This window comes from Acomys minous (assembly GCF_964271855.1).
Source record: "Acomys minous genome assembly, chromosome: 10".
NCBI lineage: Eukaryota > Metazoa > Chordata > Mammalia > Rodentia > Muridae > Acomys > Acomys minous.
In genome coordinates, this window is record NC_140491.1 from 25,115,602 (window position 1) to 25,140,812 (window position 25,211).

The following is a 25,211-nucleotide window of genomic DNA, read 5'->3' on the forward strand; positions in this document are numbered from 1 at the left end:
CAGACAGGGTGTAGACAGCCAAGAGTATCTGCCAAGGAGAAGCCCACCCTCACACTCCATCTGCAGCCCCAGTGGACTCCGATGCCTGGAGCTCTTCACATCTCTGGTGTACTTTCTCTGCCAGCCTTCCATGTGTGCCATTTAGGATGCACCTTGAGAACTAAAGGCACCATTTCCATGTATTTTTGTGCATTCAGGACCTTTAGCATAGTCCCCTAATGGCAGAAGATTGCAGCAGCAACTGAGTACTTTAAACAGCAACAAGTCTGACATAGCAGAACTTTTTGTGTATGTCACAGACCAATTTTTCTTTTTGTCTTTTTTTAAATGGTTGAAGGATCTAAACCGGTTCTTGAACTCTGATCAAATTAAAAAAAAAAAAAAGCAGGGTTTAAATAATTCTCACGTAGAATCCACCAGAAATGATGTGAGTTCAAGTCAGGCTGGAGGGGGTGGGGCTGAAGAAATGGCTCAGAGGTTAACAACCTTTCTGTTGGCTACTCTTCCAGAGGTCCTGAGTTCAATTCCCAGCAACTACATGGTGGTTTATAGCTATCTATAGTGAGATCTGGTGCCCTCCTCTGTCATGCATAACAAATAAATGAATGAATAAATCTTTTTTTTTTTTTAAGTCAGACTGGGCCTGGGGGTGGTAGTGCATGCCTTTAATTACAGCATTTGGGAGGCAGAGGCAGGCAGTCTCAGTGAGTTCAATGCCAGTCTGGTCCACAAAAATAGTTCCAGGACAGCCAGATGATAGCCAGGCAGATAGATGACAAAGCCAGACTGGGTACTTATTCCTTAAACCTGGGACTTTCCAGTGATTGTTTTTCTGCATTGAGAACCATCTTCATCCTAGGAAAGGAAAGTATAATTGATATGTGGTTAGTTTTATCACATTGAAAGAGTGTGGCAGACACACCAGCATGAACAGCAAGGCTGACATCACAAGAAGAAATAGTCATTAGCTCTTCTACTCATTGGCTGATAGGATGCTAGGTGAATCCTTGAAGCAAATTTGCATGTCGGTAAAAGACATACTAGTAAGACTGTCTTTGCCTACTTTTCAGGAATGTCCAGGGTCAAAGTACTGTGGAGGATCAGAATCAAGTCCTATACTTCTGTTTCTGAGACCAAAAGCAAGATACTCAAACTCATGATGCCTTTAGTTGTCTCCAGGTGAGAAATACTGAACACATTTTCCTTATAAATTCTCTGTGGAGGTTAATTGAGTTTATACAATGATAGTTTTGAAGCAGTGTGGATAGGAAGTTTGCCCTGCAGTATTTGCAGTTATTAGCACAAGCACATGCCACTGTGTGTTTGACAAGTACTGCTACGCAGTGGCTCGTTGTTGCTGTTAGTGAAGTTAACCCACAATAAACAGTGTCTTTTCTTTTCATGTACCACGGTGTCCCTCAGTGTGCCTGTAGTGCCCTGGTGTTCCAGGCAGTTAAGAGCAGTGATTGAATGAGCATTGAGATCTGATGTAGGAAAGATTTTGAGATCTGAACTGCAGTGTGGGTGAACAGTCCTCATCGAACAAGAGGATAATTAGTAATACAAGAACAGATAATTATACCAGGAGGCTTATTTAGATTATACAACTGACCTGCTTGCATTGTTCTGTGAACAAGTAGTTTCCCTTATCACCTGCATGGTCTTGCTAAAGTCCAAATTCTTCCTGGCTATTATATACTTTAAAAATTTTTATAGAGAGAATCTTCTTCTTTTTTTTTTTTTTTTTTTTTTTGAGAGAATCTTCATTTTTAAAACTACAAATAAGTTTACTTGGGGGGGAGAGGAGGAGCTGCTGAGGAGAACCCTCAGTCACTAATGTTATTGCTGCAAACGCATGAGGTCTTGACTTTAGCACCTGTTTAAAAATTAGCTGGTTGTAGTGGTGTGTATCAGTAATCTCAGCATAGGAGAGGCAGGGAGGATCCCTGGGGCTTGTGGCTGTTTAGTCTAGCTGGCTCCCGGGAGCTTTGGGCTCATTGAAGACCTTGTTCTAAACAGACAAGTCAACAAATAAGATAGAGAGTAATTGATTTTTGGCCTACACACACACACACACACACACACACGGATGTGCACCTGCACATATGTGCACACATCTATCAGTGCACAACTCAAAAATAAGTTTACTTTAAAAGAAAATCCTTCTTTATTCACTTGTCCCTGGTGATAATGAGAAAATGATACCATTGGTATGAGAAAAGTTTCATAATATCTTCCAAAGTTATAGTGACATCTAGCCTTTAATCCAGAAATCCCACTCCTTAAAAATCACATATAGGGTATGTGCACTATAGATAAGAATGCCTTGTGCATAAAAAAATTTGTTATGGACTTGTCAGAAAATAAATGAAACCATCCTGAATGACTGGCAACGAGAACTGTTTGTGCATGGCATGCAGAAGCAAAAAGGTCTAGTGTTACACTCATCAAAAATTAATGAGGCTTGTCTCTGTCTTGATATGCTCACCTCTACGTAGTAAGTTACTTCCCCACACCCCAATCAGCCTTTCATGTCTGAGAGTCCCCAACCTACTGACAAATCAAAAATGTATAGACATTTTTCTAATTAGTCCCTTGATACTCAATATGACAACAATTGGTATTTTATTAGGTTATTACAAGTAATGTAGGGTAGAACCATAGTATATAGAAAGGTGAATGTGCATCCTATATAAACACTGGAGTTTTAAATAAGGGAGTTGAGTTGAACATGTATGTATGTTGGTGTCCATGCATTGACTGGAACCAAGGAGGGATGACTACATGTGTGTATCTGTGTGTGTCTGTGCGCATATCTATGTATCCCTTGCATACATCTGTAAAAGGTGTGTATATGTACATACATAGGCTTTGTGGCATACTCTGGATTCTTCATATATGATATATATTTACCTATAGGTATAGGAGGGAAGAAGATGAAACAGGGCAGATTAGAAACAAGTCTTTTTTATATTTGTCTTCCTAAATAGTTTGGCTTTGGAGTTCTAAAGCGAAGAAAAAAAGAAAAGAAAAATTCTAAGTCTTAAAACAAAGTGAACTTAAAAATTGAAAGGACACTCTATACCACTATTATGAATGGAAATATCAGTCTCCATAATTAGAAGGCAACTGTCTTAGTTTGTCTTCCATTGCCATGATAAAATGCCCTGACAAAAGCAGCTCAAAGGAGAAAGGGTTTATTCTGACTCATAGCTCAAAGATGCAGTCCATTGTGGCAGGGGAGTCAAGGCAGCACAAGCTTGAAGCAGCTGCTCACATCACCTTTACAGTCAGGAAGAGAGAGCAATGAATATACGCTGCGACTCAGCTCCAGGATGCAATTCTATAAACTCATTTGAAGGATTTCCCCATGAGGAGAGAGAGCAAACAGAAAACCCTGCCCACAGATGAATATCTAGAAAGGTATTGTCCTAGGTTTAGCTTCCCAAGCTTTCAAATGATGCTTCCGTGTTGATTCAAGGGACCAATTGGTGGATGGACTTTAGCATCATTCATGTGATGCTGGGTTTATGGGTATGTGGAATGCATGAGTTAAACCATCATGGAGACCGCCATTAAGATTCAAAGCCAATAGGCCAGGCAATACAAAGCAGGGTCAGAATCTCTGCAGACAGCTCCCGAGTCTATAATGGCAAGAGATCTGTCAGGATGAAGACGACATTGTAATGGAGGTTCCGGGGTAGTGGAAAATATTAGGAATGTGGAACATCTGCTAACGGACCCCATGAGAATTGAATACATATAGCCCGATAGACAGGCCATGCGAGCTAGAAATAGCAAGAACTTAGAGGCCAGAGTGCCAAGGCCCATTGGGGCTCATAACATATGTCACAGCAGACCCCAGATGGTGAGCATGGTGCTACAGAATTTGGTGTTCACCATTCTAGGCTTTTTTTTTTTAACTTAGTCTAATCTTTCTTGGCTATTTTCCTCTCTCTCCCTTTTGGGATAGAAATATTTACTTTTTAGTATTGTGTATTGGATAAGGATGAGAATTTAAAAAAAAATTTTACAGGGTCTTACAACTAAGAATCCTTTAATCTCAGAGGAGATTTTGAAGTTGAGCTTTTAAACAATGCTAGAACAGGTGAGCATGGAAAGCAATGGGTCTAAGCTGGAGGAGTAGGAAATTAGACTCGAGAGATGCTGTGGTATTGACACCCACTGTAAGACTCTCAGCTTTTAGTTTCCAACTTACAAAAAATTATCAATGGCTGAAGAAGTGAGAGTACTTCTTTTTTTTTCTTTTTAAAAATTAATTTATTCTTGTTACATCTTAATGGTTATCCCATCCCTTGTATCCTCCCATTCTTCCCTCCCTCCCATTTAGCCTGATGTGCTTACTAAATATTATATGCATGGGTTGAATTTCCATAGGGTACTCTGCAAAATAAGCAAATTAAAAACAAGGAAAAATACTTAGAATGTGCTTAAAAGACACGAAATCCTCAAAGAATTAATAAAAACATTACAAGGAAAAAAAAGAACATTGGCATGTGTGTATATATATATATTTATAATTTTTTTTGTACCTGTGAGGCTATGTCATGCTCTTTCATTTCTCTGGATGTTTGTTTCCTTCTCCATGAAATCCCATTATTCAATCACAGTTTATTTCACTCTTATTGGTCGAATAGTGCCTGAATGGCACTGGTCCCATTATCCCCAAGGGAGATGGGGGCAGAGCACAGGAAGTCACACCCTAACATTAGAAGCCTGTGCCAGTCTACAGAAAACTATACTGTTCAGCCTTTCATTCTTAAAGGCAGGTAAATCCAGATGCTATAAAATGAATGAGAGCAATAAATGTGTCCTTGGTAACAAGTGTTGCAAGGTAAACTGGTTTCTTGCCAAAAAAAAAAAAAAAAAAAAGTGTTCCAAGAGCAAAAACAAACCGTCAACAGAAGCAGCAGCCCTGACGATGGGGCGCACCCTGCCTTCACTCAGTTCTTTCTTGATTTGGGGGACAGGGGGAAGGGGAGGAATGGGTGGCCCTTTGTCTTCTGCCTCAATGAGTAAAGTGAAAGCTCAATTCTGTTGGTTGAAAAAGACCTTGAGGTTCTCGAAGCGGGGAGGTCAGGTTCCTCCCACCTTCTGTGTTCTCCGCTCTCTGGAACTTCAGTGCTGTACTTTGCCCAATGTTCATTTCCTCTCCATCTGGGGCCTCTTTAGACTTCAAGTCTTTCTGTTCAGAAAAATGTTTTTCCTCCTTTATCTGTGTTTTCTTCCTCCTCATTTTCTGGAAGTGTTACTGTTTTCTTGAAGCCTTGCTGCTTTGATCCTGTCATTTCCTTCTCTGCCTCGCTTCCCATGCCTTCTCTTCCTAACTTACCTAAGGATCCTTTACTCCTTCCACTGAACTTTTATACTTTTATAATATTGTCTTTACTTCCAACTCCATATTTTGTCTAACTGTGTTTTCTTTCTACAGTCAGCTGTGGTCGTGCTTTTCCCATTATTGTGGCCAAACACACAACAAAAGCACCTCAAAAAAGAAAAAGTTTACTTTGACTAACAACTGGATGCACCATCCATCTTGGTGTCAGCAGTGAGAGGTGGTTGGCCGTATTCTGTCCACAGGCAGAGAATGGAATGCTGGGGGCTCAGCGCTCCTTCTAATTCAATCTTACACCCCAGTCCGAAGAATGGTGCTGTACCCTTTTCCAATAGGTCTTCTTGCCTCAAGTCAATCTCAAAACCTTCTCACAGACATGTTTTGTCTCTGACAAGTTGACAGTATTAGCCATCACCACCGTATATTGTTATTGTTTTGTTTTTCTATATTTAAATATATCAGCTTTTTGCTTAAGTTTTCATCTTTTGTTGATTGTCCTCCAGATATTTTTCTTCCGGTCTGGGTGTCTACATTTTACTCTATGGAGTTTCCTCACATGTTTACTGTCATCTCTGTTTATCTTGTTTACCCATCAGGATGGCTAGCTCCGAATATAGTCCTAAGCAAACTTTATGCCTTCAACAGCTTTAAATTTACTATTCATATTTACTCATGGGACACACCCACAAGCTGGTAAAGGGTTTTTGTTTGTTGTTTGTTTTGTTTTGTTTCATTTTGGTTTGATTTGGTTTGGTTTGGTTTTGCAGTATCTTCACTCGAGGGCACAAGATGCTTCGTGTTCCATGCCATCTTATGCTTTTATGCTCTAAAAGACAGGAGAAAGAGTTCACACTGGTCTTCGGTGCCTCTTTCTTTGAGTGACAAAACTTGCATCCGGTTAGCTATGGTCAGGCCATTTTGGGAAATTCTCCTGGTCTGGTTGAACCGTGACAATTTTGAAAACTAAACTAAATTGAATTCCAAGACTATAGTAATTCGTTTGGAGATTCTTGCCTTCCTAGCTCTAGCAGCTGAGGAGAGATTTCTACTGGTCCCCTAACATTCTGTTAGTGAACACTCACTGGTTACAGCTAGCAAATCCAACTGCCAAAGAAAACTTTCCAATCTCCTACCCATCTCACTTCCTATAGAAAATTGCAAGGGGGGAAAAAAAAAGACTACTCCGTCCCATAGGGCTGAGTTCTCCCCCAGAGTGCGTGACAGGCTGTTATCTGTCATTGGCATTCATGTCTATCCTTAAAAAGGACACCCCAGGGATGGCAATGGCAGCCATCTCAGGAAGTGCACAAAAAGCAGAGAGAGTGAACTGGAAGTGAGGTGAGGTTATAAGTTCTCAAAGCCTACACCCAGTGTTGTACTTCCTCCATCAAGGCTCTACATCCTATGTTCCGTAGCTTTCCAGAACAGTGCTGTCAATGGAAGATCAAATTTTCAATACAGGAGCCTATGGAAGCTGGTCCTCATTCAAACACCAGGGAGGGAGGGGTAACTTCAAGGAGCCACTATGAGGATTTCAGCTGATTCTTGTGAAGACTTAAGAAGCTGTTCTTCTTCCTCTTTGAGCAACGGGCAGTGCACCATGCTGCTAGAACACTGTAACAAAGTACCACAGAGTGGGTGCTTAAAACAACAATAATTGTCTTCTTTTTTTTTTTTTTTAAGATTTATTTATTTATTATGTATACAGTGTTCTGCCTGCATGTACACCTTCAGGCCAGAAGAGGGCATCATATCACATTACATTATACATGGCTGTGAGCCACCATGTGGTCGCTGGGGATTGAACTCAGGACCTTTGGAAGAGCATGCAGTGCTCTTACCCACTGAGCCATCTCTCCAGCCCTAATTGTCTTCTTATAATACTGAAATATAAAAACCCACATTTGTGGTGAGTAGGGTCGACATTCAGTTTTTGTTCTGTTTGGTGTTGTGTTGCTTTGTTTGAGGTCTCCCTCCTGGGGCTTATAGCTGGAAGTCGTCTCCCTGGGTTTTTACCTCATCTTCACACACATCTATGGCCTGATTGCTTCCTTCTTCTGAGGAAACCAGGCACATTGCATGAGTGGCATCCATGTGGCACCACTTTAATCGAAGCACCTCTTTAAAGATGGAGATGTTAGAGTCTCCCTTCCTTAAGGGTTCACATACTTCAGGCTGCTCTTGTCCTTTGTGATCTTCTAGCCGCTAGCCGCTGTGGGCTCAGATGACAGGCCATGCCCAGTTATTCAGCGCTGGGCATCAAACCTGGGACTTTGCACATGTAATACATTTGACATACGTCCCCAGCCCCAGGATTATTGACTGTAGGCGGCTCTCTTGATCTGCAGCTCCACTGTAAACACCAAGGCACTCTCTGTTATGAGACATGACGGAAGGGCTGAAGACATCAACCTCTGTCCATGTGAAAAGGACTGGGAGGTGTGTAAGATGATGTGTCCCAAGGTCTTGAAACCGAGTTTTACTCATGCACATCTATGAACTTGGATGAGAGCACTGACTGGCATTTAAAAAAAAAATCAAGCAGAAGATTGTGTGTAGTGTGACCCTAGTTTTGTAAGAATGATTTTTTTTTTAATCCCATAGAAAAATAGTAATAAATACCAACAATGGGGTACCTTTACAGTTTTATTTTCATTATACATTTCTGGATTTTTCATGATTGGAAGCTAGTTTATAAAGAGGAAAAACATTTTATTTTTTTCTTATTCTAAAATAAAACATATAAACTATGGTCATTGAGTAGAGACACTATGAATGCCTTTTGTACACTGGGTCTCTCCCGGATTTCCAGGGTTTTCCCCTGTGAGTTTCATTTGTTTCTTTCTTTGTTTTTAATAAGAGGCTCCGTTATTCCAAGAAATAGCTCCCAGGTTGGAAATAGCCAAGGAAGATAGGCAGGTGAAGAATAAACTGTCATCCTACAGTTAGTACTACAGGTTGGAAATCTACCAAAGGTGCACTCAGCTTTGTGCTGTGAGGACCACAGTCCTGAAGCACAAACAGCCTTTGGGATTCTAAACATGCAGAGAACCAGCAAGGGAATGCCTGTCATCCTCACTGTGCTGCGAGGGCAGCTGTATCCTGTTGTTAAGTGACCACTCACAGTGTTTAGCTTCGAGGCAATAAGCAAGGGAAAGTGGAAACTCTCGCTAAAGAGACTGACTAGTACGTTCTCATACATGATTGTTTAAGTACTAAACTGGAAGTGAAATTAAGGAATAGAGATCTAAATGTGCGTAATAGATGTAAGGGTAACTAGGAGCAACCAGAATTTTCTGCAGATTTTCCAGCTTTGGGTACTGTTGTCTTGGAGGTTTCCTAATTGGTGGTGGGTACTGTCTCAAGATGAATATTTAAGCTCCTAATGAAGAGAGAGGGAAGGAGGGAGGTCCTGGTGCAATTGGGGCCAAAGGAGAGACCTCTCAACACAAACCCAGAGAAGCTCCCTGCCTTCTCAATCATGTATTCCAATGTTAGCAAACCAAAAAGCTGTTCTTACATCTCCTCACTCAACTGGACACCATTTAAACTGAACAGATGTCACTGGATACACCAAGACAAAATCCATATATAAAGACAACAATTTTTGTTTTTGAGACAAGGTTTCTCTGTGTAGCCCTGGCTGTCCTGGAGCTCACTCTGTAGACCAGGCTGGTGCTGGGATTAAATGTGTGTGCCATCCTTTCCTGGCTAAAGACAACAATGGTAAATGAACACTCAGTGTTCCTTAGGACCAAGGAAGCCTGCATCAGTAGGACTTAAAAGTGCTCATCCTTCCCAATACTGATCATATGAAGGAAGGCTCTCACTTTGGCCTGTTTAAAGTATAAACAACTCTCTGTTTTACTACAAAGTGATTGTAGGGCCCTGAAGTTGACCTTTACTTTGTGTCAATAATGCTGTGAGACCCCAAGAAGATTTTTAGTTCTGAGAATCTTATCAGGACCCAGAGTTTTAGCCATTGAAGGCAGCGTGCTTCTTCCTTCAGCATCATGCCTTGTTCTTATGTTTGTCAGGGACCACGTGAATCATACATCTGGGGATTGGAGTCGGGACTCCATGCTTTTTCAACTGTCCCCACCCCCAACTCTTAGTTTTTGGATATCCTTTGTGAATATATTTTTCTAAGTTGTTTCGTGCCTGCCTTGCAGAAGGAAAGAAAAATGATCCCTATTGGACTCAGATCTCCTAAAAGTCTATTCCCTGGGGAATCTCACCTAAAAACTCAATTGTTTAAAGTCATGAAAAACTTGTGTGGGTTCTGCTTTAAGACAAGAACCCCAGTTTGGCTTGTAATTTTGAGGTGCATGTTATAAAGCAGGTTACAAAACAGTTTGCATGCTCTGAATTGTAGCTAAGGGGATATTTATAAAAAATAGAAACTCAGGGCCCTGGAGAGGTGGCTCAGGGCTAAAGAGCACATGATGCTATTCAAAGGACCTGAGCTTGTTCTGCACTCATTGGGAAGCTCACAACTGCCTGGAACTCCAGCTCCCCGGGGTTCAAAACCTCTGGGTTCCATGAGCACCAGCACTCATAAACACATATGCACATATAGACACACATACCAACACATATTAAAAGCAAGTACATATATATATATACATATATATTCATAACTGCCTAAGGACAAAATAAATAAACTGGTTTTTTTGGAGGGGTTCCTACGTTTTCCCAGGCGTTGGATTAGTCATCACACCCAAACCCCAAAAGTGATGAGGAGAGATGTCTCACTCTGCCCATGCCTCTTTTTAGAAACCTTGCCAAATTCTATTTTGTATTTTAGGGGTAAAGTTATGAGAATGGCCCTAGAGATCAATCTCACATAAGTAGATCCAGCCACCACGTCTCACTAGACATATTTTGCTGTTATTGTAGGACATGTGCCCTGAATGATCTCTAAGTTCCAAAAAGGGCGAGGACCCATAAAAACAAGACATCATCGCAGCACAGGTGGAAGAGCAAGCTTGGGGTGTTCCTGGGTTTGGAATATACAGGCTTGTCAGTAACTCTCTGGGAAACAGCCTGTTATTTGTAACGCATCATTTGCATGCGGAGGCTGGGAAAACCAGATGTGGCTGCTTCCCATCAACCTCAGGCTAACGGCAGAGGGAACAGGTGTTGCTCAGCCTAGGTCTTTTACAAGGATGCCGTAGACAGCAAAAAGGTGTAGCCTGGGCTTGGCAGCTTGTGACCAGTCTTCGAATATTCTGACATATTTTCTTAGACCAATCTGAAAACCGACATGCAAAAATTATAACCGCCTATTCTACTTTGCTCCTTGTCCATTCAAATATACATTTGCTCTGGTCTTTAGAGAGAGAAAAATGATGGAAATTGTCAACCTAAGGCTAAACAGACAGGGTGCTATTGCATTTTCCAATGTGTACTTGTTTTGTCCTTTTTTGTTGTTGTTGTTGTTGTTGTTGTTGTTGTTGTTGTTGTTGTTGCTGTTGGCATGAGAAAGTAGATTTTACTGTATCTGTCTTGCAAACCTAATGAACAGTCTTGACAGAAGTTCATTAGCTTTTCTAGAAGCTTTTTAGTTGATAATGAGTTTCTGTCCAGCCAAGGGAAGGCCAAGATAGTGTGGATGCCTTCCACATGATGAGACAAGACTAGTTATTCTGAGTCCATGCCATGCCATGCCATGCCATGTCCTGGATGGCACTATCTGCTCTAATGGAACCTGGTATAACTATGGAGGGAAATCAGAACTGAGAAGCCCAGAGGGCTGACTGACTCTCTGTTACACAGTTTTTCTGACCTTTCTCAATCTTGAGATTAAAAACCCTAGCAAGGGTTCTGGAAATTAATAGTGCTCATTATGCTCAAGGCTGCTGCAGTTTCCCATAAGGAGCTGCACATGGTGATTGTCCTGTGAGGGAGCGTGGCTATTGTGCCCGGGGTTGCATCATTAGATAGAGGTGGGAACAAGACCGGGGGCTAAGTGTGTCAGTCCTTTGATAGTGCACATGGGGGGGGGGCTCTTTTTGGGGTCTAGTGTGGCTTCTTCTTTTGTGGAGTTTGCATTTATTGATTCTTCTTCTATCCTATAAGCCCTTGCAGAAAAAACAAAAAAACCTTTCCATATTTGCTGGTCAACAATCCATTGAATTCATGGGTTGACAATGATCAAAATCTTCACACAGGAAGGACCCAAGAACTCATCCTGCCTCTCTCCTTCATTAGATTAAAATTTAAGCCCTAGAGAAGTGAAGTGACTTGCCCAAAGCCACACAGCAGGCTTTCCCACCAATCTCAAAGCCAGTTGACCTCAATGACAACTCAGAGTCCCCCGTGTTCTTATTGTGAAGTGAAGATGGGTTGTTTCCCATTGTGACAGTATGGCTGACTGGGAACTGGCCTCACTGTTGTTTTATCCTGAGACCACCATAACTCTTATCAACAGCCCAGGAAAACATGAAAATTCCAAAGTGGAAGCACAGTTTCTCCTGAGTGCACATCACTTTTACACCATTGTGAAGCCAAAGGACCCATAAATTGAACCATCTTAAGCTGGGATTACCTGCAGAGCATTGACCTGTCCCACAAAGGGCTACATCAACCCCAACTCCCCCAATGGCTGTCTTTGGAGTAGGTGTTGAATGCAGAGTGACTGCCTGTATAGGAGATGGAGAGGTTGCCCTTTTTCTCTTCAAGCTTGGAGGAATTTCCTACATTCTCATAGGCCCCCAGAATCATGTGGGAGATATGAGCAACCTAGTCAGTAGCTGAAAACAAACAAGGAAAGGATTATGGGATGACTGTACCCTCACTGCCTGTGGTGGTTTGAATGAGAAATGCCCTCTATAAGCTCATGTATTTGGATACTTTGTCCCCAGTTGGTGGAGCTCTGGGGGAAGGTTATGAAAGGTTATGGAGTCTTTAATAAGTGGAACTTGGCCAGAGGATATATGCCACTAGGAATGGGCTTTGAGGTTGTATAGCTTGGCCTGACTTTCTAGAGTCTCTGCTTCCTGTGTGCACTTCAGATGTGATCTCTGTGCCACCTAACTCCCAGACCAGCTTCATGTCTCTGCTTCGGTCCCTTCTCCATGATGGACTTTATCTCTATGGAGTTGTAAGCCAAATAAATCCTGTGCTCCCCAGTGTTCCTTTTGGCAAGAGAGTTTTTGTCACTGCAACAGAATGAAACGTGAACACTGTCACATTCTAATGTCCTGCCCCCCAGGGTTTAACTAGGTTGGCCTTGAGGGGAACTTAATAGTGAGATGAGGCGAAGTAATAAAGAGATTATCAAAAAGCCTTATCATGACCTGCTTTGTCAGTAACCCCATATAAGTGTGCTCATTCACCTGTTTGTATATCCACGATTACTTATTGGGGGGGGGGGTATGTTGTGTGCCAGAAAGGCAGAAACCAGTGCTGACTTTAACAATGCAGTAGTTACTGCCCACCGAGAGTTTGTATGCGGCCAGCACTCCGCTGATTATTTTCATTTCATCATCTCACTGGTCCTTGCAATGGCTGTGTGGCTGGACTCTCTGATTAGTACCATTTCACAGCAAAAGATCCTGAGCTGTGCAGAGGTCATTGCCCACATCTACTTAAGAGGAGTAGCTAGTATTTCAAACCAGATGGTCGAGGTCAAGACTTTGCCTGCCCATAAGGAGATCACAGTCTAATGGAAGGTACAGATGTGAAGGAAGACACACTGTTTTCATGTAGCCAGTCCTAACAAAGACATTCAGCACGTGTTGAATACCGGTTATGAAAGGGGTCGACAGTGTTCTAGATTTTAAGAATTCAGAATCCAGGGGACCAGAGGCCATACCCCCACCCCACCCTACCCATGGGGCTCCATGACCAGTTCTTTACTTGTTTCTGCATCTGAGTCATTACCAACTAGACTCAGTGCTGCTTGATGCCACGCACTACTAAATCCATAGCCCTACGACTTATGTTTGCATGTGTGATGTACCCAGAATATAAAAAGATGAAATGTAAGCAGAGTTTAAAATACTCCAGATGTAGACATACAATTCCCTATACCAAGACTCTGATGTTCTGGAGGGAGCAAGTCTGATGCTGCAGTCTGGGGAAACAGAATTAGCTCGTGGAGTGCTTGATGTTAGTCCACATGAGAGCCTTGGCTTCTGTATCCTAGAATCTAACACAAATGTCATCCATACTCTTTTTGTTTGTTCACTACCATGTACATGCGCACGTGTGCATGCATGCGCACACATGTATGTGTGCGCATGCATACAAAGGCCAGAGGTCAATATCAGGTGTCTTTTTTCTATTGATTTCCACCTTATTTTTTGAGGTACAGTCTTGTACTTGGCTAGATTGGCTGGCAGCAAGCCCTAGGAATCTTTGTCTCTGCCTCCCTGGTTCTGGGATTGTAGGCATTTGCTACCATTCCTGGATTTTTACCTGGCTGAAGACCAAACGTCTTCGTGTTTGTCTAGCAAACACTTTATCGACCGACCCATCTCCTCCCCAGAACCTCATCAACAGCAAAATTGATTTATAAAATGATACATTTTCAAAGATATGTTTTTGAACTGTGCTAATTCCATCTCTGGTCCTTGCTGGTCTTACCATGAATCACTCAAGTCCACACACCTTCAGTTTTCTCATGTAATCTACACCCTTGAGCCTTGACAAGAATGAGATGGTTGTGTTTGATGGTGGGTTATAGTTTGGTGTCCATCTGGTTGGGTCATAATGCCCATGTAAATGGTCAAACATTATCTTGGATGCTCTGAGAACGTGTTTTTGTAGCTGACATCTTCTACATAAATCGGTGTACATTGAGTAAAGCAGATCCCTACCGAGTCTCTCTCATCGTCTACATGTCGTTTGGGTCCTCCTGTGGCTTTTGTTCCTTTCAACCCACAATGCAGTTGATTTAGCCACTGGATGCTCTCACTGGCATACTCCCTTGACTGTGGTTTAATTCATTGTCACTCACTAGAACCGAAGGGCTAGACAGCAGGCTAGTGTTTGGCAGATCACCAACGACTCTTTCCAAGATGTCTGTGAAGGAATAAAGGCGAAGTGAAAGAATGCATGAATGAAGGGCAGAGGGGTCTCAGAAGCCATATGATCCATTCACTGATTAGAGAGATAGAGAGATACATAGATGGTAGATGATAGATAGAAGAGACAGACAGAAGGTCTGACAGAAGATATATATATATATATCTTATCCACCAATTCATGAACACTTGCTGAGAGACCAATTTAGACCACTTGTCTAGACCTTAACAGTTTCATCACAAATGGACAGCCCCTCCTGAATGAAAAAAAGAAATAAAAAGAAAAGGACATGACTGCTCCTAGGTATAGCAGAGGAGAAAGTTTATGACAGATATGTGGGAAAACATGGGCAGAGGCAGACGCATCTGGGAGAGCCCAGAGTGCTCCTGACCCTGAAACGTGTAGGAGAGGGAAAGGGAGACAGGGAAGCCAAGTACAGCAGGCAGGTCAAAGGGTCAAAGGGAGCAAAAAGAACAAAAGAGAGTAGGCAACCAAGATGTCTGAATTATATTGGGAAGAGCCTCCGGGAGGAAGTTCAGGGTAGAGGCCAGGGTATGCCAGCCATGCCCTGTAACAGGTAGGGATTGAAGAATGAACAATCTGGACTCCAGGTCTATTTTGATCATGTAATAGGCACCTCAGCCGCTTGTCCCAGCTTTGAAACTTAACACCTCCCTCATGGGCCTTATCTGCTATTCAGAATGTAGTTTAATGAGTTGCTTTACTGATTCATCCCATAAATGTTTACTGAGCACCTAGTACACGCTAGAGCTTATGTACGAATTAGAAGTAGAGAACAGAACAAAACAAACAGAAGCCCCTGTCTTCTTAGAACTTACATTCTAATTAGAGGAGACAGAAAATGACCACGGACTTACATAAATAACATACCACATGGCCAGCCCTAAGTGCAACAGGAAGCATCGTGCAGATTAAGAAGTCTTAGACTTCAAACCCAAAGCCACTGGGTTCCGCCCTATGCTAGCTCTAATGTTCCCATCACGCAACAGTTTTTTTCTGTACCATAGTGGCCTCCCCTGTGACACGCTGATGTTAGTCACAAGGCCTACCCCACAGCAATTTTTTGTGAGAACTATGTAAAGTATTTGAGAAGTGCTCAGAATGGTACCCAGTTATTCATTATTAGGCGTGGTCAATAAATAACAGCCCCTGCCCCCCCCCCACACACACACAAAACCAAATTCAAAGTCAGAGTTTGCCTTTCCACTCTGTTCTCACGCCCAAGCCCACATGGCTAATTCAACTGCTCAGAACCACTCAGGTCTTTTCAGGTTTTCACCTTAGTTGCTTTTGTTGAAGAGTCATTATGAGTTTTCAGTGAATAAATGTAGTAAAATGCAGAGCACGTGGGAAACAGGCTAACTGGCCTTCCATGTTGATCTCAATAATTTCAGCACACCAGGAGACTTCCTCAGCAGACTGAGCTCCCAAGTCTTGGCTCTCCCATGAGCCGGGTCAGCACCTTTTATGACTCAGAAAATGGAAAGTCAGTTTCCTCCATCACATTGGGACTTGGCTTGGCTTCTCTTGGCTTTCTTGAAAATCAAGTGACACCTGTGTTGTAATTCGAAGCAGGAGTTTTCTGAAAATGACTGGGCATCAGTATCCCATCTCGCGAGTCTCTCTGATGTGACACTGCATACGTTAAGAACTAGACCATAGACAACTGTCCCGCACCCAGCACAAGGTTCATTCATATGCACAACTAGATGCCAGGCCTCAGGTTGGGCAACATCTTAAACTAGCAAGGCTCTGAATTTTCTTTGATTAAATTTTTAAAAAAAGGGAGACTTTGGATTATACATACCTGAGGGGCAGTGACTCCGACCTCACTGAGTGATGGACCCGAACAGTTCCTGGGAGTATGGCCTTTCTGGGTACCAGAAGGTCTATAATAGATGTGAATTTCAGCACAAGCTCTTCACCAACCCCAGGCACAGTTGGCACATGTGATCCTCACAACAGAGATGGCAGCTTCGGAGAATCCAGGTGACACACCCAGATTCCCATCAGTTAATGGGAAATTGACACCAACCTCTGCCTTCAAGTTAGATAACTCGCTGTTCCACTTGACTGAACGTGCTCCCTAAATATGGGACCATCAGTGCTAAGATACAACAGTCATGAGAAATTGGCACAAGTTGGTGACCCTGTCTGTGTTCAGTCCAATGCTTTCTATCAGATAGCTCAAGTTGTGGCATATGTGGGCTGCTGCTCTAAGATAGTCTGGTCATTGAAACAGCCCCTCCTACTGTTTGAAATGTGAGAAAGTCAAATAGTTAAAATGGCCTTTGTGTGCCCTTTCTCAGCCTTTTCCTTCACAACAACCTGAAGCCCCATGTCACAATGACATCCAACAGGTGAAGGACCTGCACTTATTTTGCACTTCTAGTCACTACCCTGAGGAAAGGTACTTATTCCTCTTGAAGCCGCTGAGGAGGAGGACAAATGGATTGTCACTGAGATTCCTTGAGTGGGTGCAAACAATCACATGATGGCCCTCTGCTTACCACAGGGCACATGACTTCTATTCTGATTAGCTGGTTATGGTAAAGTGAGAGCACTCTTTTCATGCCTGAGAATTTTCATCGACTAAAGACATCCATAATGGTTACTCAACTGGAGACATCCATGTACGTTATGGATTTGATTTTGTGATCTGAGTGAGAAACAATCTTTCAGTTGCACATGACACTATTACAGTGGCAAGATGACAACCCAGCTTTCTTTTGGGGGAGACGGTTAATAGCTCTGGCTGCCATATGGACCAGCTCTGAGACTTGCCATCTTGACCAGGCTGGTCTCAAAGTCACAGAGATCTTCCTGCCTCTGCCTTCCAAGTGCTGGGACCAAAGGTGTGTACCATCCACACATGGCTTAACCTGACTTTCTTTTGGCCGGTTTGTATACTGCAGTGGTGGTCACTATTGCAAGCTGGGTATAAACCTGAACTACTGGGTGGATAAAACCCGTAGCGTATTGGATGAGAAATCACAGAGCAATTTGATGTAGTCTATGCCCCGGCTGATTTGATACTTAAAGGGCCTAAATTATGGTCAGATTGTTCATAACACTGGGAAGGCAGAACACAAAACTTGAAACCACAGTGCAGTTGAGTGGAAGAACTGGACACCTATATTGACACCAACATCTTGTGTCCTGCTGAACACCGTGGGAACATTGCCAAATATTCCACATCTGTGGTCATTGGGAGTAGAGAGGCTTGCAGGAGACTGCTGTGTGGGGCATCTGTTTTAGTTTAGAAATCATCACTGCTGCCATCTGGAGCATGAGCCCATCAAAAAACAGTTTCTTTTGGATTTATTCCTTGGTTTGGGAAGGGATCTCATGTAACACAGGCTAGCCTTAAATGTATAGCCAAAGATAACCTAGAGCTAGCTCCTGCTTACACTTTCTGACTTTGACTTTTTTTTCCCCTTTCTTTGAGAGGATTGCTGTTTTGTGTGTTTATTTGTTTTGTTTTTTAAGACAGGGTTTCTCTGTGCAGCTTTGACTTTCTTGGACTCACTTTGGAGACCAGGCTGGCCTCAAACTCATAGATCTGCCTGCAAGATTGCTGTTTACTTGAGAGCAAAAATGTTTTAAAAAAATAAAAAAATAAAAAAGCAGTCCGACTCTCTTAAGAAATGTTAAGACAGAAGATACATTAGCTTATTAATCGGTGTATCAGTTTGTGTACAATCACAAACGCCTAGATAGAAGTCACTGGACACTGTTATTATACTCATAGTATTCAGTTTTCTTATGGCAGCATCTAAGGGCTTTACCACATCCTATAGACTGTGCTTTCTGGAATCACTGTACTAGCATTTCTCCAACAGAAGTAACTGTTAGATTTTTTTTTAGTTTTTAGTTTTCTGCAGATACCAAGGCTTCTTCTGAGCATCCTTTACCATTCCTTTATCTACAAATATACACATTCCAAAAACCTCTACACACATTCCATTATTCAATGCAAGATCCTTAAAGATGACATCAAAATAATAAAGATAACAACTGTGGTTTTTGAATAAACACACACACACAAAAGCTACATGTTGGCAGGGCGGTGACAGTCACTTAGAAGACTTGTTCAGCCCCCAGAGAGATGCCCCCTTAAATTGCCCTCCCTGGTGCATATCACATCTATGCTGTCCTGGTGGCTCTGCTGACCAGAAGGGACTTGGTAACAGTTTTTGCCTAGCTGTAAAGTTTGTGATTTAGAATGCACACTTTCTCACATAGCTGGTGGTTAGTGCCTTTGGAGTCTTCCTTTGGAGTCTTTCTTGTGTAACAATCTTAGGAAGCAGCTCCCACATTAATATCTGCATTTACAAATACATTCTCATGTGTGCATTCTCTGATTTAGTCCCACCTCTATTTTCCTTCCACATAATTTGTTCTGAGAATGTATTTCTAAATCATTTTTTTGTTGTTGTTGTACATGGAATTTTATATTCAATTAAAAAGATAGACTATTTTAAACCATAAAGATCTCAGGTGTCATTCCAGAGAGTATATGTCCCATTTTAAAAGAACACAATTAACACAATTGTATTGATCCTTCAGGTAATTTAAAAATGCCTGGGTGACTCCTTTGTGAGGATGGCTTGTAGGGTATACCTTGCCTCATAAGCACAGGGACTGAGAGCAAGAATCCTGAGGTCAGAGTCCTCCAGCGGAAGTCATTCATGATGATACCTCTATTTATCATCTATGTATCTGCTTGTCTATCTATCTATCTATCTATCTATCTATCTGTCTGTCTGTCTATCCATCTATCTATCTATTTTTGTGCTAAGAATCAAACTGGGGCCTTGAATATGCTAGGGAAACATTTATTAATTCTTCTGGGGCTTTTATTGTTGTTATTTGGGGCTTTGTCTTTGTTTCTGTTTTGAAACCCATTCTTCTACATTGTCCAGGATGGTCTCTAATTCATGTATTTAATCGTATATTGACTACTGTTCCCTCTGCTAGTCCCTGTATGAACCAAGTGCATATACCTGGATAGTAATAATAATGGTGCTAAAGGGCATTTGTGTGTATTTACTGAGTAGTCAACGAGCCTGTCAACCTAGCTGTTATGTCACCCATTCCTGTCCCTGTCACCCATTCTCACTGCTGTCTCAGACAATGACATGTTTATCTAATTGAAAACAAAGCCATTCTTTAGCCTCCTCTGTGGCTGGGTGGAATCACATGAGCTTTAGTGAGTGGTATCAGTAGAAGTGTTCCATGAAACTTTCTAGAAGCTCCCTTAAGAGACAAGGCAGAGTTACCCTTTGGTTCTCTGTCCCCCTTCCCCTTCCTTCCTGCTACTTGGATCACAGATGTCATTCTTGGAAAGCCATTCTGGTCCATGAAAACAGAGGACAACCTTGTAGTAGTGCAATAATAGGCAGCTGGGTTTCGGAGGATCCTACCTGCCCAAATCACTGGCCTCAGGGCTTTTTAATAACATAAGAGAGACATCAATGTTTTTCAGTATTAGTCAATGATTATAAGTTTTACATTAGTTACCCTGTCTTTATCATCTCTTATTCTGACCCCAGAATCCATTCAAGGTCGGTGTCGTACAATTTTATAGAGGATGAAGAAAGCTTTCATGCTGTGGTGTAGAAGCATTGGACTCCTCAAACTAACACCGATGCACCCTGCACAAAGCTCTCTGCTGCCCCCTGGTGCCTCTCTTCTCACTCTTACTCTTACTTTCCACACTGCAAGACAACAAAGAACAAGCTCTTGGAAATACTTATCAAAGCAGCCATTTTACAATTCTTATGGCCCAAAATGTGCAACATGCACTGCTTAATGAAGCCAGAGACCAGAGAAACTAAGCACATTGGCCAAGGTCACATAATATAGGTGGGATGGAACCCAAACTTGATCTTACTTGACCAATGAGTTTTACAGACAAGAGGGTCAGGCTGAGAACATTGCATGCTGGGAACGATAGCAGGAGTGAGCATTGAGGAAGTGAGACAATAGGTCAGGAAGCATTAAATTTGGTGTGAAAGTGAGCTGCAAAGAAATGGCGGATCACAGGCTTCTCTCAGTTGCCATCATTGGTCTTAGTCACCCTTCTTGATGGTCAAGAAAAGGGTAGGAAGATTTCTGTCAAGGTGAGCTAACAACCTGACCTCTGCTATTGTCAGAGTGGTCAGCTGTGGTCAGGAGAGTAGGGACAGGATTGACAATATGAAGGCAGTCTGTGGAACTCCTCATTGTCTTGAGGAAAGGAAACAACATCTCAAATTCTTAGACATGGAGCCAAAGGGGGTTCCATCTTTGTCTTTGTCAAAGGATTTGGAAGGGAATCTCACTTGAGATGGAGCCAACTCTAAAGAAAATGTTCTCAGACTGTCACTGGATCTTTCTGCCTTGGGTGGAAAAGTATTAACCAATTAACCAATTAGGATGACTCAAAGCTAGTGAAACATTGTAATTAGTTCTTGTGTTAGGCAAGAGAGCCAGTTCTTCATTTTACTGTTACCATGCCCTGGGGTCCCAGGGTGTCAAGGTCTCAGCTTCTAACCCAAGCTTGCTTGTCAAGGGATTTTTCTCCAGAGCAAATACAATGCCAACATCCTTCTAAAAACCAGCATTAATAAAGTTTCACATGTGTCCAGAAGCTTTATAAGAATTTACATATTTCTTTTCTTCCTGCAGCATGCCCCCAAACAATGCAACAGGTAAATTTTTTAGTTTCCATTCCTTTGCTGTGATAAAATACTCTAACCTAAAACAACTTAGTGGAAAGAAAGGTTTACTTCGCAACTCCAGGTTATAATCCATTAATGAGGGAAGTCAAGGCAGAAGCTCAAGGCAGTAACCTGAAGGCTGGCTCGCTTGTTATTCCATACAGCATTACCTTCAACTAAGAAACTCATAGGCAAAAAAAAAAAAAAAAAAAAAAAAGCGTGAAAGAGCCACAGAAGGCACTGCTTGCTAGTTCATAGATAGGGTTATGCTAGTTGGCGTTTTATGCAGTTCATGACCACCTACCAAGGGAATGGTGCTGCCCACAGTGGGGTAGGCCCTCCCACGTCAATTATTGATCAAGATAGTCCCCACAAATATACCCACACACAGGCCAATCTGATCTAGGTAGCTCAAGTAAGGCTCTCCATTCTCTTATATAATGATAGGCAGTGTCAAGTTGACAGAGCTGACCATGACAGTGGCTATCAATGTGACTCCCATTTTAAAAAGAGGGAGTCAGAGCCTACACTAAACAGTTATCTATATCAGGTCTTCACATCAGAGAGTCTATGTAAAGACTTTGAGATTGAAACAGCAAGCAAGCAAGCATCAGGGCCCACATCACCTTCCCTCCACTTCTATTAATTCTGTTCCCAGAAATAGTCTTTGACTCTTTTAGAATTGAAGAATAGGCCAGTGTCTAGAGAGCAAGCAAAGACTCTTTTACTTCACCTATCAGTGGAGTAACTAGAGATGTTACTTTTTGCCTGGGTGCCTCCCAACTCTGTTTCTTGCTCTTCTGGAGAACCCATAAAAATCTAAATAGCATTTAGAAAATGTATAGTTACCCAAAGTCGAGTTCTGCTGTTGCAGTGAGGTGACTGATGGCTACACTGTGTGGAGAGCCAGGTGCACTAATTGGTAGTCTTCTCTCCTCTGTAGGTCTGCTCTTTGAGTCAAACTTTTAAGTGCTAGCTTACATTGTGTCACTTAGCAAGAACTACACATTTTGTTCTATCATTGTATCATCTGTAGAGGAGTATAGGTGAATTTTCTTCACAGAGAACAGATACATCATTGCAGGATTCTCAAACTGAAGACTTTTTTTTTTTTTAACACTGAAACAAAGACACAGACTTTGCTTATGAACAAATAACACTGCCCATTATGGGCATTCAGGAATTTAAAATTACAACTTCCTGGGCAGCTTGTTCCTGTGTGGACAAAGAGGAAGAAAGGGGGGTGTGTGAGAGGAGGAAAGTCTCAGAGGGAAGCTGGGAAAGGAGAAGAGAGAGCAGATGAAGAAAGGGGGCCTCAGGAGAAAAGGCAACTTCAAAAGCAGGGACCCTGCCTCAGACCCTGTGCGGGAGTGACCAGGCCAGACAGCCCTAGGCCTCAGTTGGTTCAGCTGGGCCTACTCCAGAGAAAGAAATTGCAGCTTGAGGAGGGGTCATTGGGAGGACCTCGCGGCCTGGCACACGTGTAGAAATGGCGACCTAGGTTGGGTCCTGGTTTCTTCACAATCCGCATCACACACGGCTCCTTGTGGCCTCTGCAGAGGGGCATGGGTGAGGGTCCGCTCAGCACAGACTTCCAGAATACGGTCTGTACCTCCTTCTTGTCTTTGACCTCAGAAACCTTGGCCTGCTCATCTACCGTTGTGGTTGTCACATCCTCCCCCAGAGTCTTCGGGGTTGGAAGTGTGGCTGGTGGAGGCGGTCTAGGTAGTCCCACATCAGGAGAAGTTTGGGACAGGCTAGCAGAAGGCTGAAAGTAACTCAGCAGGGTTTTCTGGTGTCTTCTGAAAACATTCTTTTGAGGCCTAGATGAGGGCCTAAGGCCTTGGGCTTTTTGTTGTTTCTGGGCCTGGACTTGATTGCTGAGTTGCGGCACTGGCTGCCCCGACATGGGTTCTTGTTCGTGAGGCACTAGGAAGCCAAGAATCTTGAGCTGGGTACCTGCAAACTCAGGGAAGAAACGGGTGCACAGAGCTGGGCACTGTTTTGCTGGAACACAGGACACATTCAAGACAGCTCCCACAGGACAGTGGTCAGAGCCCATCACCTCAGGGAGCAGGAAGGCAGCTTGGAAGCTGTCTATAATTAGAGTCCTATTTCCTAGTATGTAGTCAAGTCGGGTACCATAGTTGAGACTGCGGGCACCACTGATCACTGACCAGCAGGTGAAGGCCCTCTCCTGGTTTGGATAGAAATAGCGGTAGCTATCCATAAAAGGCCCGACATGGGACCCAGCCTGGTACTCCGGGTTACTGAGCAAGCCATCCATCCACTTACGTCCCGGGTCTTCTTCAAAACACTGCAGACTACCAGCATCCCAGTGGTCAATGGGACGGTGGGCTGTATTCAGGTCCCCCAGGATGATCACATGGCTGCCGGCTGCCAGGAGAGCTTCTGCTCGGATCTGCAGCAGGCGATAGAAATGCATCTTAAAGGTCAGCCGCTCAGGCTTGCCAGCATCCGCCCGGGGGCAGTACACATTGATCAGAGTCAAGGGTTTCTCTTTCTCTTCCCACGTGCAGATCTTGTGCTGGGTAAGGAGAGCCCGACCCTCACTATCTAGAGCCCGGAGCTGCTCTTGGGTGAACTCACTCATGTTTCCATAGCAACCGATATCCCCATGCCCGGTGGCAAACTGACCACTCAGGCCTTCTTCAGCAGCCACTGGGATAACACTGTCCTTACAGAAAGTGGCTACACCAGAATAGCCGCTCCGGTTGCGGCTGAAGCTGAAATACGAGTTATAGCCCTCAACAACAGCCAAGGGCTCTGTCAGCACATCTCTGGTTACTTTGGTCTCCTGGAGGCAGACAATATCAGCATCCAGCTCGTTCAAAATGTGTCGCAAGGCCATGGGACAGTTGCTGGGTACCTGGCACCCCAGACCTTGCAGGGGCCTCCGGATTCCATTGATGTTCCAGCTTACCACACGCAACATCTTTGGTAAACTGTACTGTTTCACAAAGAATGTTTAGGCATAAGCAAATTGTTACCCGGAAGTTAACTAGCTCCTACCTTCCTCAAGCTTTCGCGCAGGCGCTCTCGTCTCTCAAACCACATAGGCCCTTCAAGTTCAGTTCTCCTTGGTGGGAGACGAGCTATGGTGGAAACCGAAAGAGCAGTGCAGACCTCGAAGAGGAAGGAAAGGTGGGCCATGCATAGTTGGAACTCCGACACTCAGGAGTCTGAGGTAGGGGATTGCAATGAGTTTAAGACCTACTTGGCTAAAGAGCAAGTTCATGTCCAAAAACTAGGGAGGAGTGAGTGATGAGAAAGGCATCTATGTCCTTTTCTTCTGCGGGCACACTGGCCGGGACGTCAAAGATCCTTATTACCTTTCTTCTCTATTTAAAAGTCCCCTTGCACGCCTTTAATCCCAGCACTCGGGAGGCAGAGGCAGGCGGATTGCTGTGAGTTCGAGGCCAGCCTGGACTACAAAGTGAGTCCAGGATGGCCAAGGCTACACAGAGAAACCCTGTCTCGAAAAACCAAAAAAAAAAAAGTCCCCTTGATGTATCAAGTTTAGTCACACATGGATTTCCAAAGACTATTACTAAAACCAAAACAGTCATCTTCCTAACATTAACAGTCAACCTAGTAGAGTCTTCCCAAGATGCGCAAGTTAAAAACATGCGCATTTATTTTCAGATAAAGCGAGCCACTGGGGCTTGTGCTGTCTTTTGTATCTCAGAGCACACAAGCTTGAGTTGGGTTGTTGTAAGGCAATGAAGGAACAACACGGAAAGTAACCTGAGACAAAACCAAAGGGAAAAAAATATGCATTCCTCCAAAATATCTGGTAGTTTTTCTTGTACATTGCCAGATACACATACACACACACATACACACACACACACACACACACACACACACATACACACACTTTCACTCATTCAGCCTACCATTTCAGAACTCTCTTTTAACCTACGCATCAAATATTGTAAAGTCAAAAGTCATCACAACAGGAAGAGGGTGAACCTAAGGAAACTAGAAGAGGGACGTAGGGTCAGCTGATTTCAACACCCTTTGAGCAGCTGGAATGGAAGACACAGTAGATGTGGCAAGAGAAGCTCATGAAG

The 25,211-nt window shown here is 43.0% G+C and overlaps 1 protein-coding gene across 1 annotated transcript; it reads right to left on the bottom strand.

Moving 5' to 3' along the window:
* Nucleotides 1–667: 667 nt before the first annotated feature.
* Nucleotides 668–24,457, bottom strand: LOC311606913 (DNA-(apurinic or apyrimidinic site) endonuclease 2-like). The gene is made up of 2 exons (XM_084798302.1): nt 21,964–24,457; nt 668–855 (listed from the first exon to the last, which is right to left on the bottom strand). The coding sequence occupies exon 1, from the start codon at nt 24,068–24,070 to the stop codon at nt 22,520–22,522; it is 1,551 nt and encodes a 516-aa protein (XP_084654428.1). The 5' UTR covers nt 24,071–24,457; the 3' UTR covers nt 668–855; nt 21,964–22,519.
* Between the last annotated feature and the right edge of the window lie 754 nt (nt 24,458–25,211).